The sequence below is a fragment of the Fukomys damarensis genome, unplaced genomic scaffold (genome assembly GCF_012274545.1).
Source record: "Fukomys damarensis isolate Sample0158 unplaced genomic scaffold, DMR_v1.0_HiC HiC_scaffold_35, whole genome shotgun sequence".
In the NCBI taxonomy this organism is placed as follows: domain Eukaryota; kingdom Metazoa; phylum Chordata; class Mammalia; order Rodentia; family Bathyergidae; genus Fukomys; species Fukomys damarensis.
In genome coordinates, this window is record NW_022900947.1 from 47319092 (window position 1) to 47337384 (window position 18293).

Sequence of the window (18293 nt, forward strand, 5' to 3'; positions counted from 1 at the left end):
TGTTTACAAAAGTAAAAAACCACATGACAGCACAGCTACTCATAAAAAGGCTAAACTTGTTTTCTGTAAAGAAATCAAAGTGATTTTGAAAAACAGCCAAAATTAACATGAAGATAAACCTTGTGTCTTAAAAAAAGTACAGCAAAATAAGTGGTGGCGGGTATCTTGTTATATTGCATCCTGTTTGGTAAAAAAAAGAATATATGAAAGAATATTAAATTAATATATTTCTTGTTTTAATTCTTTCCCTTCCAACAGTTTTTCTTTGTCCTGGACTACTAAAAGGAGTGTACCAGAGTGAACATTTATTTGAGTCTGACCACCAGTCTGGGGCATGGTGCAAAGACCCTCTGCAGGCCTCTGACAAGATTTACTATATGCCTTGGACTCCCTACCGAACTGACACCCTGACTGAGTACTCGTCCAAAGATGACTTCATTGCTGGAAGGCCAACGACTACCTACAAGCTCCCTCATAGGGTGGACGGCACAGGATTTGTAGTGTATGATGGAGCTTTGTTCTTCAATAAAGAGCGTACCAGGAACATAGTTAAGTTCGATTTGCGGACTAGGATCAAGAGTGGAGAAGCAATCATAGCGAATGCCAATTACCACGACACTTCGCCTTACCGATGGGGAGGCAAATCTGACATAGACCTGGCAGTGGATGAAAATGGGCTGTGGGTAATCTATGCAACAGAACAAAACAATGGGAAAATTGTCATTAGCCAACTGAACCCTTACACCCTGCGGATTGAAGGGACATGGGATACAGCATATGATAAAAGGTCAGCTTCCAATGCATTTATGATCTGTGGGATTCTGTATGTGGTCAAATCTGTGTACGAGGATGATGACAATGAGGCCACTGGGAATAAGATTGACTACATTTACAACACTGACCAAAGCAAGGATAGTTTGGTGGATGTACCCTTCCCCAATTCATACCAGTACATAGCAGCTGTGGATTACAATCCCAGGGACAACTTGCTTTATGTATGGAATAACTATCATGTCGTGAAATATTCTTTGGATTTTGGACCTCTGGATAGTAGATCAGGTAAGATTGACTTTTAACAATCTTCTAAAGAGAGAGAATTGTAGTTTGCTTTTAATAAGTCTATTATATATATTATATGTCTATTATATATTATAAGTCTATTATAAGTCATTTTGAGTAGATGTCTTTTGTGGTGTTTCTTCCAGCCAGTGTAATTAAAAGATTATTCCTTTTCTGCCATCTCAGAAGACCAATGGTAATCACTCTCAGATCTAAAAACGTAACTACAAGAAACTGACTCTATGCTTGCACAGTTTAACTCCATCCTTGAGCCCTTCTTTTTTGTGGGGGTGTTTGTGATTACAAGCTGGTTAGTTCATTGCAGAGAAGAACACAAAACTTCTGCTAAGAGAGAATTCTCTTCCTTGTAATTAATTGGGAAATGCCATCAAAAGTGCTACCCACTTGGAACATGGCCAAGGGCTGCCATGATATCATGCCACAGTGTGCCATTTCTTTACCACACAGAGCACTGCATACGATACCCTTAAGGGGGCTATTGTTAATTTGACGTTCATAAGGGAACCTACTTCATATACTGGGAAAATATCCATAACTGATAAGTATAAAAATATCTCAATTTTTTTTTACAAGAAATGATAATGTAAAACAGTTTGAGCATGCTTGCAATAATCTTTAATTTTGATTCTTTAAGTGTCCATTTCCCTACTGGAACAGACTGTTTCCTTTTAATGTTCAATGAGACCCATAAATAGCTTTTAATATTTTCTTTTGCATTTCTATTTACACAACTGAGTGGGCTTATATTTATTTAAAAGTTAAATTTTATAACAGTCCATAATAATGATGTCCAAGATAAACCATAAAATTAAAATAGAAGTGTCTAAATTTTGGCAGTAAAAAAGCAGTTCCGAAAATGAATTATTTTTATCAATTAGAATTCAATTGTTAATATTTTTTTATTTTCTGCATTTTTGCCATTCTTTTTCTCATTGAGTTTATTGATACATTTTAGGTACACAGTACAGTTACATTCATCATTGGGATCTTGTACCTTTACATGACAGGTCTTGGTTCTCATTTTTTCCCCTTATCCCTGCCCTTCCGTCACCCCCTCCTCCCTTCTCTATTTACAAAGACTTTATTTCCATTTTTTCATTTTCTAATATTTTTTCCTTTTCCCTTATTACCTTTTCCCTACCCTTCCCATTTCCCCTACATCTTTATCCCTTTTCTTGCCATTGTTTTACTAGCATAGTATTTTGCTTTCTTAGCCCATTATTTACACATTTTTAAAAGAGCTAGATTCTAAGATTTTATAGCCAAAGACTTCATCCTTATATACCTTTTTATTAAATACTTATCTAACCAGTGCCAGTGTATATACTTAAATAAGGCTCATAGTTCTTTGTTGATTGAACGGATGGCTTTCTGCTCTTCTGCAAGTAGAATGACAAATTAGTTGACATTTTCTATAATCGGTAAGAGGCTTCAGCAAGGCTATTAATATTTTGAATTGGATTTTATGGCAAGGAAAACCTAAATATGCAATGACATCAAAAGCCACTTCTTATTGTCTCCAAGAAAAATCTAAACGGACTGCATCATCTGTTTCGTTGTGTTGCAGCAAAGGTTTTCAAACTCAGTACACTGCAGTTGAGAAACTGAGCAGGAATCCCTCATTTTTTTCATCTAGGAAAGTTATTTCATAACAGTGATATTCTTAAACCAAAATTTATATTTTGCCAGCAAATACCCTACTTATGAATGGTTTTTAGCCTTTTTGGCTCAAATGAAACAAAAGTAATTTCTAGTGTCCTTAAAACAAATTATAATATTGTGTTTTGTAGTGAGAAAATAAAGGAATGACATTTTAAATCTCATTTATTTAAAAAATCATGTTATTTTTATTTAGATATTAGATTTAAATTTATTTTACCTGAGGTTTTAACTCAATAAGCTAAAGCGAAATTTTAACTTAGATTTTATAATCTGTTCTTAAAGAGAAAGATAGTGCCATAGACTCATGTTTAGATACTTGCCAAAAATTATGTGTATACATTCCATCTCTATATATGTATATATTATATAACATTATATATAAGACAAATATAGAGATTGGAATCCTTATTCATTGTGGACATGAAGAATAATATAGCAGTCATTTTATTTTATTTTTTGTTTACATATGGGAATTAAATTGTAGCCATCTTGCCCACAAATATTAGTGCTCATATTTGTTTAAACAGTATTATTAAAATAGCAAACATTGGGAATAAATTTTAGCTTTTAATTAAATTCTTAAGCCAGGAAATTCAGTTTTTACTCTTTTTGAAAAATCACAATTAAGACCTTGTCTGCTTTGCAAATAGTGGGATTTCACCTGTGTTAAATTTGTCAATATAATCACCAAAAAAGGTAGAAATTTGCATGCATGAATGCTGAAATTAAAAAGCTAGTACTTTGGCATGGACTTATTACAGTTAAGAGGTGGAAAGAATAAGTGTATAAGTAAATTTTATGCATGCTATGTGGGAATATGAGAATTTCAATTAGTGTTAATAGAGGCTGTTAATCTTATTCCACACAAACAGTTCTAGCTGGATGTTTTTCTCCAGTAAATTATGGTTACATTTTTCAGAGCAATTGCCTTCAGTGAATTCTTACTGCCACTTTATTATGGATTTTCTTATATGTCTATGTACATAAACCTTTGACAAATATTTTAGAGTCAAAAGGTAACTAAGTACTAAAAATATATTTGTTGTTGTCATTTGTTGGTAGCAGGCTGAGTCTTCTTCCTGTGATAACAGGGTTCGATTTTTTTAAATCATAATTTTTAAATTTTTATGTTTAGTTAACTTTATGTTCTACTTCTGCTATATATAATTATTATGCACCTCAAAAACCTGTTACTGCAAGATAAAAGGCAAATACGCTTCTCTTGGATATATAAGAATCTTCTGGAAATGCATCCACAAAGGTAGCATCCACTTTTCAAGTAAATATGGGATCCTGAAGGACCCAGGTTTCAATGCAACCCTGGCACTAGTTTGACTGTGGGCTGTTAGCTCAGCTTCTCAGTCCTGGATATCTCAACTATGAAGTTGAAAAAAGAAAAAACAACTCTGCCTCAGAAGATTATTAGTAACAAACTTAACCTAATAGCTGCACACCAGTGGTAGGAAAGGACTGTCATCATCCACATTTTCTAAATGAGGAACTGAAGGCATGGTAGCTCTTATAACTTACACATAAATGGCTGTTGTTAGTACTAAGCATTCTCTAGACAGAATGTAATTTTAGTTTGTGCTGTCAGACGATTTCAATGCATTTGTGCTACTCTTCATATTGTATATACTTTTCAACATGAAATCAGATTTTCTAATTTGTTTTATTTTTATTTCAGCAAAGGTCATTTTTTTAAAAATTTAAAAATTTGGGCCATGATTTAGCTCAGTGGTTCGGTGGCCTGCCTTGCAAGCACAAAGACCCGAGTTCAATCCCCGGTACCAAAAAATAAAAATTAAACATTTAAAAATTTAACTTTTTTTTTTTGGTACTGGGGATCCAACTCAGGACCTTGTGCTTGTGGTGCAGGCAGTGGCACCTACAAGTTTAGTAGGTGTGAAAGAGTAGTATCTGTGCACATATCTCGTATATGTTTTTCCAGAAGTAATTAAAGTCAGTAGTCTCACAACATGGACAAATGTGGACAACTGTTCAGAGAAGTTTATATTATGAGTAAGTTTCCAAACTGTTTAGTGGACACATTGCAGAGATCTCTTCAGTCTGGACAAAATGTAAAGTGTATTGTATTCAGAACGGTGCAATAGTTGTGTTCTAGTGAAAAAACATTTAAAGAACTGGCGATTCTGTTTTTGACACCTGTAATGCATTAACAGCTGACCATAAAGGAAATGTGAAATTTTTCCTATTTTTTTCTTGGCAAAGCATCATACCTACAACTATTAAATCTAGAATTGTCTTCTAATGTAGATTTAAGAATGTCTATTTCCTATCATATTAAAACATTTATGTGTGTGTGTGTGTGTGTGTGTGTGTGTGTGTGAGAAAGAGAGAGGGGGAGACATTACACTCAGATGGCAATATAAATTGTATATTGTTAACCTCAAAGCAATCCTTAGCTACCTCTCAGGTTGAGTAATTCTCACACTGTCCTCATAACTCAGAAACAGTGTGCTATATCCTGGTATATGTGGTATAAGGGAACCAACTGCCTCACTTTAGCCACAATGTGTGACTCTTAACAGCTATTTCTGCAGAAGCACCTTGTGATGAACTCATTCTGAACTTATTCTTGAATGAAGATGGCTGAAATGTGAGATATCTTGATTCTCCCAGATGGTTTCTACAGTATCCATAGGAAAATCTAAAATTTCCTTATTAAATATATCCAGTATTTCCTCCTGAAAGAGGAGGAAGTAGGCTCTGGTTGATAATAAGAACAGGTAAAGAAGCTTAATTCCAAAAGTACCCTAAAATTAGTATGTCTAACAGATCCAGAAATCTCCAGGTTGAGATTTAGTAAAAACAGACTAGGGGATCATTATTAAAAGAGAATGATCAAGACTTATAGCCACTGTCGTGTACCTACACTTTGGCTTCCTAAACACACAGTCCACATTTTCCTGAAAGCTATTTGAGATTATGTAAAATCAACCATTCTTCTTTAGTCTACATATAGTAGAATCTAAACCAACAACAACAAGCCTGCACATAGCAGTTTAATAACACAGATAAGGTGAACCTTCTGTCCTTATAATATGCTAATTAAGTGCATTTGTGTCTCAGGTAAAAGCTGTGGCTATGTAGTGATGAATAAGAACTTTAAACACGCATGACACCTCGTTAAAATGTAATTTTCACATCATATATCTGAGCCTTTTTCCTTGACAGCTGAGTAATGTGAGCACTGGGCAGAGAATCCTGAACATTTTGAAACTGTCACGTGTTTAATAGGTAGCGGAATATGCTTCCTGAACAGTTTTGTTAAACGTGGTGCACCTTCGTCAGAAAGCGAGAATCTGGAAGGAGCGAGGTCTTAAATCAGACTTGTCCTCAGCCTGTGGATCCCACTTGCTCTGCATTTCGACTTGAGATGCCACATTGTGTCTGAAGCCTCATTTACCTCTGTCTTACCAGCTGAGTTAACTTTACAACAAAAGAAAAGCAGCCAGGAACTTGTTGCTCATTTCAGCTCTGATATATTTTTAAGCGTCAGCTGCTGCCCTCTTTGCAGAGGAGCCCCTCATATTCTTCCCAACCCCTCCTCATTGCCTGTGGGGACAGCTGCTGCCTACAGGATTATGCTGCTGCTTGGCTTTCGGAGAGCACAGCCAAATCTTGCAGATATTTTCTAGAACTATCCCAGGGCTACTCAACACCAGCTAAATTCACTTTTATGCCTTGCTTTCCTTTTGCTTTGCTCGCCCCTCCCTTGCCCGTCCCCTTCCCCTTCCTGCATTTTTCTTTCTTCATTAACTGAGAGTTCAAACTTTTGAGAATGACTGCTTTTCAGGCTTTGAGTATAAAAACTACAGTCCTGTACAAAGCAGAGCTGAACCGAGCTTTGTATACAGCTGAACAGAATGTTTGCCCCAAATCTGATGTCTGGGTGCCCTTCCTAATAGAGGAGACAGGAAGCAAGTGATTAAAAGGTTCACAAATGTTATAGCATTATTTTCTTCCTTTAGAGTGATTTCCCTGAGAAATGAATAATTGTTAGAGAAGTATCAAAATTATTTCTACCCGCGCCTAACAGTCATAAAACGATGACTTACTTGTGAATAAGCTTCCCACTTTCACCACCTGTCCTTCAGGGAGGCCTTTCACTGCTCATTAGCGTGTCCACCAGAGGGCAGCCAGGTGGAACGGAAATGCTCCTGCGGCTCCTAGTGAGCACATCTTGCTAGACTTAGTAACAGTGGCAAAAATGGGGTTTCAGTTTTCCAAGGCTTCCACCTTAAAATTCAGTTTTTTTACCCGTATTATCACAGTGAGAATTGAGTCCATTATATAATAAAATAGCCATGTCTAACATGTGCTTCACTTCTCTGGTTTTAAAATGTTTAAGTAATGTTCAAGGGCCCTAGGTACGGGTTGACCAGGAATAGTTTGACTTTTTAAGAATAAAGTAATTTCTTCTTAATAGCTACTTTTCTACTAAAAAGTTAAACTTTCTAATAATATTAATTGTGAAAGAATTAAAAAACATATAATGACAGAAAAGTTTGTAATTTTGTATGATTTTATGAAATAAGACATATTGTTAGATTTCTCTAAAAATCAAATGGACAATACTTACTTTTTATTCACTTAAAAATAATTGTGCAAACTGAACACAGAGGGCTGAGGCAGGAGAATCACTTAGCCCAGAAGTTCCAGGCCAGTCAGACAACAGAGTGAGATGTGACTCAAAACACTAAACAAAAACAAAAACAAAAGGAAAAAAATTATTCCAACCTTTTCCTCTTGTGCTCTTCATGTCCAGACTTTTGCATACAAATCAAAATTTTGTCCGAGACAAAATTTTTATGCACAAAACATGAGTTTTTTTTCTAGTAATCTTAGAAAGATTAATTTCCGGATGAGGAAATGGAAGATCAAATAGTACAAATAACTCAAATGTACTTACATAGTCCAGAGCTGCATTTAGAGGCCTACAGTGCCTGGCTTTTTGCCTTGTCATTGCTTTAGTCCATCTGCAATTACTACTAAGATATAAGGGGAAGAGGAGAAAGAAAGGGTACATGTGCTAGATTTTAAGTGAAAACAAGTACATTAAAGAAATAAATGTAAAATATCAACGACCATCAATCTTGAGAGAGGCCAAGCATGCTAGTGTTTCTGCAACATTCCTCATGCACTCCAAATTATGCTAGGTTTCACACTTATTTAACCTTTAAAAACAATAAATTCCCAAGATGAATGTTACTATTAAGTATCACAATTATATAAAAAAAAAATAAACACTGTAATGTACTGAGAATGCATGTAAAATAACGCTCCCAGAGAAACTCAGTTTGTAAATACAGATTTGGGTTTCAAGAAAGTCCAATTATGAATCATAAAGATATAATATTTTATATTTCCATACTCACATACTTTTTTAAACACAAAACTACAAAAGATTGTGATATAATGTTTTGTGGGCTACAGTGGTTTGTGTGTGTGGGTGTGTGTTAACTTTTTGGAAAATTTGAAGAAGGAAAGATTTAATTATTGAAGGATTATAAGGATTAACTGGAAACTGCAGATATTCTGAGCAATTTGAGGAACTTTGGAGATATGTAGATTGGATCTTTATTAGATTTAAATCTACTTAGCATATATTATTTTCCATTTTCTGAATTCACATGCATTTCTAACAGTATTATCTTGCTTATTATTGATGACCAAAGTAGGCAAAATGGTGAAAAGTAGGTTGAAAATGAAAATAAAGGAAAAGATAGCTAAAAAAATAACTAAATATATTTTCTTTGAAAATAGACAAGAAAAAAAAGAAAATAGACAAGAAATGAGTGAATTCCTCTTTTGTCAAAATTAAGTGATACAAGAAAATGCATTTATCACATTTAAAATTTATTTCCCAAGATTGACGTAACTAACTTCCAGTGGTTAATAATATGAATAAGTAAAAAGTTAAAAATACTTATAAATTGCCGATTGAAATGTAAATTGTTAAATCTATTTGAGAAACAACTCCGTAATACCTGTTTAAGAGAAGAAAAACAATATTTTTTTTTCTTTTCTACCCTTCTGGACTCTCAACTGAAGCTCTATAACCAAAAACAGGTTAACAGGAGAGAGAAGAGAGCATTTAATCCATTTAATGTAAGATTTTCAGGACACAGGAACCTTCATGAAGAAGACTCTCCTGCCAAAAAACGGGAAATGCCTAAGTGTTTTTATAGTAGGGTTGTCAAAGAATGGAGTCATGAGGAAGTGATCTGGGTTAAACGTAGTAAACTGAGGAGACTTGGCAAGACTTGACTTTTAGATTTCCCTGTCTCTCCATTGTTGGAGATGATGGTGCCCCTTTCTTCTGGGAGTGCACATACAACATGCCTGTCCTGCAGCCTGCTTCAGGAAAAAGGCAGAAATATTTTCCCTACCTTGACATTTTTTGGTATCTTTGGTTTGTACGGCACAGTATGCCAAGGTGTTACGTTCTGTGCTAATGGGTTCTGAGTCCTGTCATCAAGTACAATCCTTGACTTCATTTCAGTGTACTTTATAGGTGGGAAATCCATTTCTAAGTTTTCTTCCTAAGGAATCTCTCATACTTATATATAAAGAGAGCTACACAAGAATCTTCATTATAACAATGTTGAAAATATTCTAAAAGTGAAGGATATTGAGTTGTCCTTTAGTTGGTGAAAGGTTATATATAGTAAAACAGGAAAGGAAAAAAGAGCACAACTGTCCCATTGTCTAAGTGGAAAATGTACAGCTGCAGCTAAAGATGTGAATCTGACAATCATCACCAGAGATTTTGAAAACAATGGTCAGTGTGGAGAAAATATTATGTGATCAATGATCCTTCAGAGAAAAATATGCTAACTCAAATATTAATGCACATGAAATGATGAATAAGAATAGATTTTATGCCAGAATTCCCCCTTTTCTAGTCAAGGTTGTTTCTCTCTTATGTAAAAGTCCTGGACTTTTTATTTTATTTTGGAATATTTTCAAAGATGTGATATCTTGGGTATGAGACCCAAATATAAAGATGAAATCCATTTATATTATATATATATACATACACACACACACACACACACATCTTATACACATAGTCTATAGGTGACTTTAGGTACTAGTTTTAATTACGTCATACATTTTGACTATGACTGATCACATGAAGCCACTTGCTGGCCCACAAAGTTTTAGATTTTCACAGCATATGGATTGCAAATTTATGAATTAAGGAATCTCAGTTTGTAACAGAGTCTCATTTGATTTTGTCCCTTTTTTCTTAGTTGCTGTTAGCTCATAGTAATCAGTGTGCCACAGGGGCATACTTTGGGATACTACATTTTGCTGACATCCCTAACATCACTCCATTGTCCCCAACTGAGTTTATTGGCCAACAGATATCAAAGCTTTAAGTGTAACTGATTTTTAAGTTTTGAGAAATATGGCATAAGTAGGACTATTCATGTAGATAATCATATTCCATAGGTAAGAATTAAAAACACCACAGTAAAGTTTCAGATGCCCAGTTTAAGAAAATCTAAAATATTCTCAACCTAACAGTGAAAAGGAAGAACATTTTATATAAATGAGGGTGGGAAGTTTTAGCTAATTTACTACTGAAATAAGATAATCTAATCTGAAAGGATTTATGTCATGAAAACGTAGAACTTGAGGACTGAATACACATTAGAAATTGAAAATCAAAAATAATCACTCAGTGGTGTGAAATTATGTATCATGGTTAGTGTTTGAAGTCAACTATTAAGGTAAAGTGAAATATAAAAATTATTTTGAAACTATTTTAATAAATCATAAAATACAGTGACTTATATATATATATATATATCACTATAGCTTGCATAGTACTGTATTATTATACAATGTATAGGGTACAAAATAAAATGTACCTTTTAAAAGTTATTTTAAACATTTTATGACATTTTTGTTACACAAAAGGACTAGGTATACATTATATATTGGAAATCCATTTAATTTCTTACAGGAAGAATGTATTGAAGAGAGTATGGTTAGAAACTCAACTGAATTCAGAAAATGGAAAATAGTACATGCTGATAATAATATAAATCTCATTTAATTTACTTGAATTCATATAAATTAAATGATTCTGTAATCCATGCCTCTGTATTAAAAGAAAAGGAAGTTGTTATTGTTGTGCAAAAAATTCTTCCTATGAGAATGTTTTTCCCCCAAACAATGCATCAAAAAGCGTTTCTTGACTATATTGATGTATACTGTCCCATTAACTATTTATGCAATTGTTAGGCTAAAAAGTACATTATTAAAGTTAGGTATAGAGAAATACATGATGGTATTAGAATTGCTCATTATGCTTTTTTAAACTGATAAGGACAGATAGTACGCTTGATCTTAGCCAAAAGGCCGAGAAGCGATTCATTATGCTTCTTTAAACATAATTTTTCATTAATTTTTAAAAACTTGTTTAAATGATATGACATTTAGATCACTATACATTTTCCTACTTTTATATATGTTTAAATTTTTCTTTTAAAAAGTTATTAAAATTTACATAATATAAGCCCATGTTTATTTTATGTTATACATATTTTAGCAAGCACAGGACCCAAACTCTAATTTTAGCTTTAAACATACATGTTAATATATCAATTATGTGAGTTGATATTTGATAAATGAAGCAGTCAGATTTGAGCTCTATTTGAGATTTAACAAATTTCTGCAATAAATTCATTCAGTCTTCAAACTTTTGAAATAAATTTCTCAACATTAACTTAATAAACCACAATAACAGAGGAACAATAATCTATGAGTTCTATGAAAGGCTATAAAAATACCTTGTAGCTGTGTTCAAGACAGTTACTCAGCTAAATAATTGGCACCCTCTTGTGATTAGGACAAATGAAATGCGAAAATAATATTTACAAAATGAAACTGCAAGAAATGGCCTTACTTTATTTCTCGGCTTTGTTTTATTTTGTTTTGGCTAAGGATAAAAAAAAAAAAAAAGAAAAGAAAAACAAAATTGAAGCTTATTCCCCTTTATTCCGTGGGGGAAACAGTCCAAGCTCCAGTGGTTGCCTGAAACCATCAAGAGCACCAAATTCTATATACACTGCTTTTGCCTGTGCATTCTTTTCTATAATAAATTTTAAGTTATAAATTAGACATACAGTAAGAGTGCTACTAAGTGACTAACTGGCAGGTAGTGTAGACAGTGTGGGTATATTGCGGAAAGGGACAATCCACATCTGAGAACAGAGGGAAAATCCACATCTCAGGTAGGACAGAGTGGTACAGCAGTAAATTTCGTCATGCTATTTAGAATAGAGGGTATTCAAAAATTTATGAGTTGCTTGTCTCTGGAGTGTCTTACTTTATATTCTTGGATCATTGCTTACTATGGATAATTGAGACTAAGAAAACCAGAACTACAGACAAGGGGCCCGACTGTGTAGTTCTTGGAAATATCGAACATTGCTGCAGCTGCTTCTCCCCCCTGATTACGGAGGCCTCAACAAGTGTGGATGGTCTTATTGTGTCTAATCCAAAGTGGAAACGGTGGCCTACGAAACAGTTTAGTTGTTCCATTCCGTCTGAATTTCACACAATTCAATCCATCCGCTTTCACCAGTTTGTGGTGACAGAAATCAACGAGGAAAAAAACCTAGAAAGAAAACTGTTAAGTGTAAATGTATCAACATTGAATTTGGATACAGAGTCAACCATTCTAATCAGAGATGAAATTTTAAAATTTTGAATGTTTAGCTATATCAGTGAAATAAGTAAAATTCTCCATCCAAAGTATTTATTATTAATTTTTTAATTTTCATTAATATCTGTCTGTAGTACATGCAATTTATCATCATCTTCGGGAGTATATATACATAATGCATACTGTTTCTTCTTTTAATCCCTTTCCCTTCCCGCCTCCTTTAATTCCACTTTCCACATTTTCATTCTTGATTATATTATATTATTCATCAAAGCTCATGTTGGGCTGGGGGTTTAGCTCAGTGCTTCCACCACCTGCTTCACAAACACAAGGTCCTGAGTTCAATCCCTGGTACCAAAAAAAAAAAAAGAAAGCTCATCTTTACGGCATAAAATGTTTACATTCACCAAGGTTGCTAGGTGCCTGTGCGTGGCATATCCTTATTCTACTCATCTCTCCTTCCCTTCCTGCTCCCTTCACTTCCTCTTTGCTCTCTTGGTCCCCTTCTCATTTGTAAGACGTCTATGCCCTTATCCCCTTCTTTTCACCCTTTATTATTCCCTTTGTTTATTTCACCTTACTTAAATAAGTGATCCTTTTATGTTCATAAGAATATTTCTTAGGGAGGAGTGAGTATGGTACTGTGAGCCATAAAAACAAGCCAGTGGGAGCTGTTGGTAAGAGACGGGACCAAAGAACTGATAAATAGCATTACTGGACGGTCTTAAAAATCATGTGTGGAGGAAGTCTTAAAATGTTTTACTAAAATTTTATTTAATTATTTTGAGAAGCAAATTATTTCCTTTTAGTGATCAGTGGTTTTAAGTGCGGGGAATTAAAAGCCTGCTTTCTTATTCCTTTTTATGATAAAAGGTAAGTATAGCACAGGCACTCATATGGTAGGGTGACGCAGGGCAAAGGCTCTCAGTGTGACTCAGGAAAAATGCCATACAAATTCACATTGTCAGGTCCCACCTCGGATTGATTCCAAAACTTCAGGAACAGGGGGAAGTCCAGTGGTACATTTTCCAGAAGCTGCTAAAATGTTTCAGTTACTGTACAAACAGTAGCTGTTACAGTATCAGTATGAGTTACAGGGTCTAATAAAAGTGTTACACTGTTCTTTTGTACTTTTACATTCGGTGACTATTTCTGCTTTTAAGTAGATGTTTCTCAATCTCCTATCCCCAGAGTCTGTTAAATGCCAATTTTCTGACCCTCCCACACTGCATCGTATCAGAGCCATGAGAACTGAATATTTGAAGTGAGGTCGTGCAATAGTTTTTTGATTTTTTTTGTGAGGGGATTCTGGGTTTGCAAAAGAATAATTCCCCTAGATTATTAAAATGTAAATGGGATTTATATCTCAGCATGCATAATTGTCTTTCTGCATTAGGAATCTGTTGAGCATATTTCTCTCTGTGGGCTTACGCTGCTCTGGCAGGGACGAGCATCACTTTGTTTTCTTGAATGGTCCTGTTTTGTGTTCTCACAGGATTATTGTCTGTATGGGTGTCAGAAAAGAATAGTGGCCCTGATCCAGTATGGACATGTCCCTTCATGAGCTTGTCCTGGCAAGGCAGGGTGCCATTTATCCTCACCTTGAATGGCTGGAATAAATTAGCACGGTGAGAAGAGCTGTGAGACTATAGGCAATCACACAGTACCTTGCAACTGTTCCTGGTGTGTTCGTGGGGAGGGGGTGAAAAGAAGACAGATTAAATCACAGCCAATACCTCAGATCTCCATTTCTTAACCAAAAGTTATGTTTCATACTGAAAAATTTAAGTGAATTTTTCATTGATGTTTACAATTTTTCCAAGTGTGCCAGTGCCTAGTATAAAATGCATGATGGATGGCTTCGTCCATCCATTCCCACCGATTTCCCTAAACATGGACAGATGAAGAGCTTCTTTGAAACGCTATGCTGCTACTTGGAGACCGATCACTCTTTCTGACCGTGCTCATTTATTCTGGCTATTCATGGCCAGTGTGAATGGTCCTCAGCTGTGCCAACTGAGGGCTCAGGGAAGGTGGAGAACCTGCCACCCTGAGTCAGCCTGATGTGCAGACTCACTTTGTTCTGGCCACCTACTGCTCTGACTTTTCTCTTTGAGACAGAAACGTGTGTCTACCTTGACCCAAGTTAAGACCATAAAATTTAAAAGCACATTTTCAAATGTGAATCTGTTGAACTGAATATTCTGTTATGGTTAAAGAGGACTGTCATAATGTTGTAACATTTTAATTTTTAGAATCGGATGAGAAAGTGCTGTCTCATTTAATAACTATTTTAAGGAAAATGTTTCCATATGTCAACGTCCCCCTCCACTTTTTCATCTCTAGAGTTTGACCCTAGAAATAATGGGCTTAGTGACAAGAGTGAGTCATGGTTGGCCGTTCTGAAGATCTTTCTTTAGTTACCACTAGTTCTTTCAGTTTTATGCTAATTCTTCCTCAAATTATAAGTGAAAATTCAGCCTTTGATTCTTGTTGCTTGAACTTTGAGTTATTTATTCATATGCTACATATTCTAATTAGAATATAAAGAAATTTTAAAATTATACCTGTTTCAAGTAGTGTGAAGTAGTGGAACCAATAAAATATTATAAATATGAACACAAGCCTTGGGAAATATAAGCATTTCTAAACAAGGAAAAAGAAAAAAAAACAACTAAAAGATAGATAGGTCAGTGTCTTGTTTTATTTATCTATCATGATTATCTATTTTCAGATTTTTAAGTGTTTTTTTCTGAATAAAGTCAGAGGACTTCCAAGTTTTCTCATTTTACACAATTAGGTTTTCCGATTCTATACAATCTACTCTGTCGGCAACTATTTAGCAGATTCTTCATTTGACTCAAGACCTTAAATGAATTAAAATGAACTTGTGCTAGAATTGGGCCGTTTTAATTCTAAAGCATTCTTTTTAGAATCGAGGTGGTTGAGTGCGTTACTTGAAATGGAATGAGTAGGACATGGCTGCAGCTGGGCTGGGTATCCAAGTGAGCTCTAGCAAGAGAAGCACAGTTGGCTGCATCCTGAGTACGTGAGCTGTTATTTATCGTGTGCACAGCTTCTACTAGGTTCCTTTCCTTCATTAACAGGACAGAATAAAATTCATTCTTTCCATCTGTAGTGCTTGGCCATTGTTTGTGGAGTTGTGTGAACAATGAGCAGCTGCACGCATATTTGTAGTACGTGATTTTGTTTATTCCTTTAAAAAATCTTGGGCCAGTAGTGTAGTTTAGAGGCATGCTTATGATAATGAAGAAGTTAGTTAGCAATATTGAGCAAGACTTCAAGACATGAGTTTTAATGAGAAGTGTTGAACGTATTATCGGTAGTCATCCGCAAACACAGTGAGCCTCTGACAAATGGGAAAAAAACGGTCAAATTATAAGAAAATTTGTTTTAGAATCATTTAGCTTTTGGGTTTGAAAAGAATATTAAAGATAAGTACACACATTTTTTTAAAAAAATGTGGAGGGCGATGACTGCAATTTCCCTGGTGTTTTTCCTCCTTAAACCGAAAGCAGCTGCATGGTAGAAAATAGAACCTTATTTTAACGACAGGGAAACAGCAATCATCTTTTAATAACAAATTCATTATGATTGAAAAGTAAAAGAAGAAGAAGACTCTTCCAGTAAAGGTGTCAGACTGCTCACCGAGGAAGGTGGAATTACATGAGCTTTCTAGCCCAGAAATATTGATAGATACAGTCTGAATGTGCTAGTCTCCTTCATTGTAGAACCAAAGACAACTTAATTCAAGCACTAGGAAATCCGTATTTGGAGAGAATCCCATAGTCACTGCTGATATTTTCTTCTAACTATGACTGAGTTTGTTGTGTAATAAGCCCACTTGAGAGGTCTGAATTTTTGTAAGAAAAATATTCTTGGGCTCCACTGACTAGAAGTGGCGATACCAGGAATTTGCTTCTGTCCTCTAAGCTTTAGAGTGTCGTGCGATATTTGATACAGTAGTATAAAAACACAATTATCAGAGTATTTAAATATGGTAACCATTCTGCCTTAGGGCCAAGCAGGGGCTAACCTTGCCCTTTTGACACTGTTGGCTTAATGGGCTTGGGAACTTCTTTTGGGATCTATGACTGCAGTGGGTGACGTCGCTTTACTTTATTCTTTTGTGATGCCAATATTAGTATCGTTTGAGTCAGGGAGACTGGGTTACCAAATACTGTATATATTCAACTCCTGTAGACCTAAAGGGGTTGTTTTCAATGAGAAAAAGAGATGGTTTCTTATGTCTGTTTATACGTGTCAGAAATGATTCTCATCTGAATGGGATGTACTCAGAGTTATTAAAGCCAAGAAAACTTGTTAGTGGTGAGGGATATTTTGTAAAATTGTAGTTTTGGAAGATTCTATACAGAGCCTTTCAATAGAGGTTCTTTGACATTTGACCACACTCCACATGTCTGGTTTTATTTATTCAACATGGAGTGAGTGTTTATTATGTGAAAAAATATTTTACTGAATGGTGGGAGATAAATTAAGAACCTGGGTTCCATAGATAAGAAACAGATTTAGTAATGGTGGAAAACCACTTAAACGTCAAGTCATTCCAAGTCAAAAATTTCTAAATTTTGTAAAATTTACCAAATAATAATAAATCTTAAGTAGGGAATTCTATCCGGTCAGAGATTTAGCTGAGTAGCACCTCACATGCCTCACAAGTACAAGGATTTACAATGATCTTTGTACTTTACAAGTACAAGCCTATAACAATGATCTTAAATTTAAAACATGTATTCTAATACAAAGATATGTAAAATGCTGTGTTTAGACTTGCTTATTATGAATTATAATAGGTGAAGACTCTGCTTGACAGTTATCATGTGAACAGAAAGAGTGCTTTCTTTTCAGACCACAAATACGTATTAAATAATGACTTGCTTTTTCGTTGGTCTCTGCAATAGGCTGGAAATACAGGACCCAAATAGTCAAAGGATTTGGGGGACTATGCATTCAATTTGTAATAATTGTTTGGGGTATGGGATGAGAAAGATATATATTGTCTTCAACTACATTAATAATAATAATACATAGAATAAGGGTGAACGTTTTCATTCTGTTTTTATTGGGTCAGATTATTTTGGATGGTGTCCGGAAACTCTGGGCACCAGCTTTAGGAAAATGGGGAGAGCTGGTCCAGAAGAGGATGCTTGGATGGTGTATAATTGTGGGAACTATGATCAGCTTCATGAAAGATCAAAGGATTGGGATATTTAGGTAAGGGCTACAGCGTTGATGCCTTAGATTAAAAAATGGCTCTTGCATTTAGTAGGTGCATGATTTTTGGCAACTTAATGGGCTTGTCTGAATCTCAGTACCCTCACCTATGAAAGGGAAATTATATTTAGGTTTGTTAAGAAAAATGAGTTAATAATTATAAAGTACTCAGAATAATGAATGGAAACATGTAAGTGCTCAATATAACCAAATGGATAGGTAGACCAACAGTTAATAAATAAGGGACCTTAAAAGGGAAAACAAGAGGGAGACATTACCGGTGTCCTCTAACATATGAAGAGAAGTCTGTGGAAGTATTCAGATTTTATTCTTCCTAGAAAGAGAGTGAATATGTGGGTAGAAACTATATGTGCAGACAAATCTTGTTTTACAATAAATTATAACAAAATGTTTCTTTCACCGTTTTAAATTCTGCTGTGCTTCCTTTCTTCCCTTCTGCCTAAACCTTGGTCATTTATAAAATGATGCAAAAACTGCAGAAGTAGCTTCAACAATTCTACTCCTTGATGCAATTCATGTAAACAAGGTGTTTTAAAGACCTAAACGAGCCAGGGATCTAGCTCAG

General features: G+C 34.9%; 1 protein-coding gene and 1 pseudogene across 7 annotated transcripts in view; one reads left to right on the top strand and one right to left on the bottom strand.

Annotated features, from left to right (window-relative positions):
- Adgrl3 (adhesion G protein-coupled receptor L3) overlaps positions 1-18293 on the top strand; it is an 811341-nt gene that overhangs the window by 504096 nt on the left and 288952 nt on the right. For all 7 annotated transcript variants that reach the window (XM_033758920.1, XM_033758923.1, XM_033758917.1 and 4 more), the window contains one exon: positions 259-1059. In XM_033758920.1, coding sequence (XP_033614811.1) covers positions 259-1059 — 801 coding nt within the window. The remainder of the gene's footprint in view (positions 1-258; positions 1060-18293) is intronic.
- LOC117284277 lies at positions 11029-11154 on the bottom strand (annotated as a pseudogene).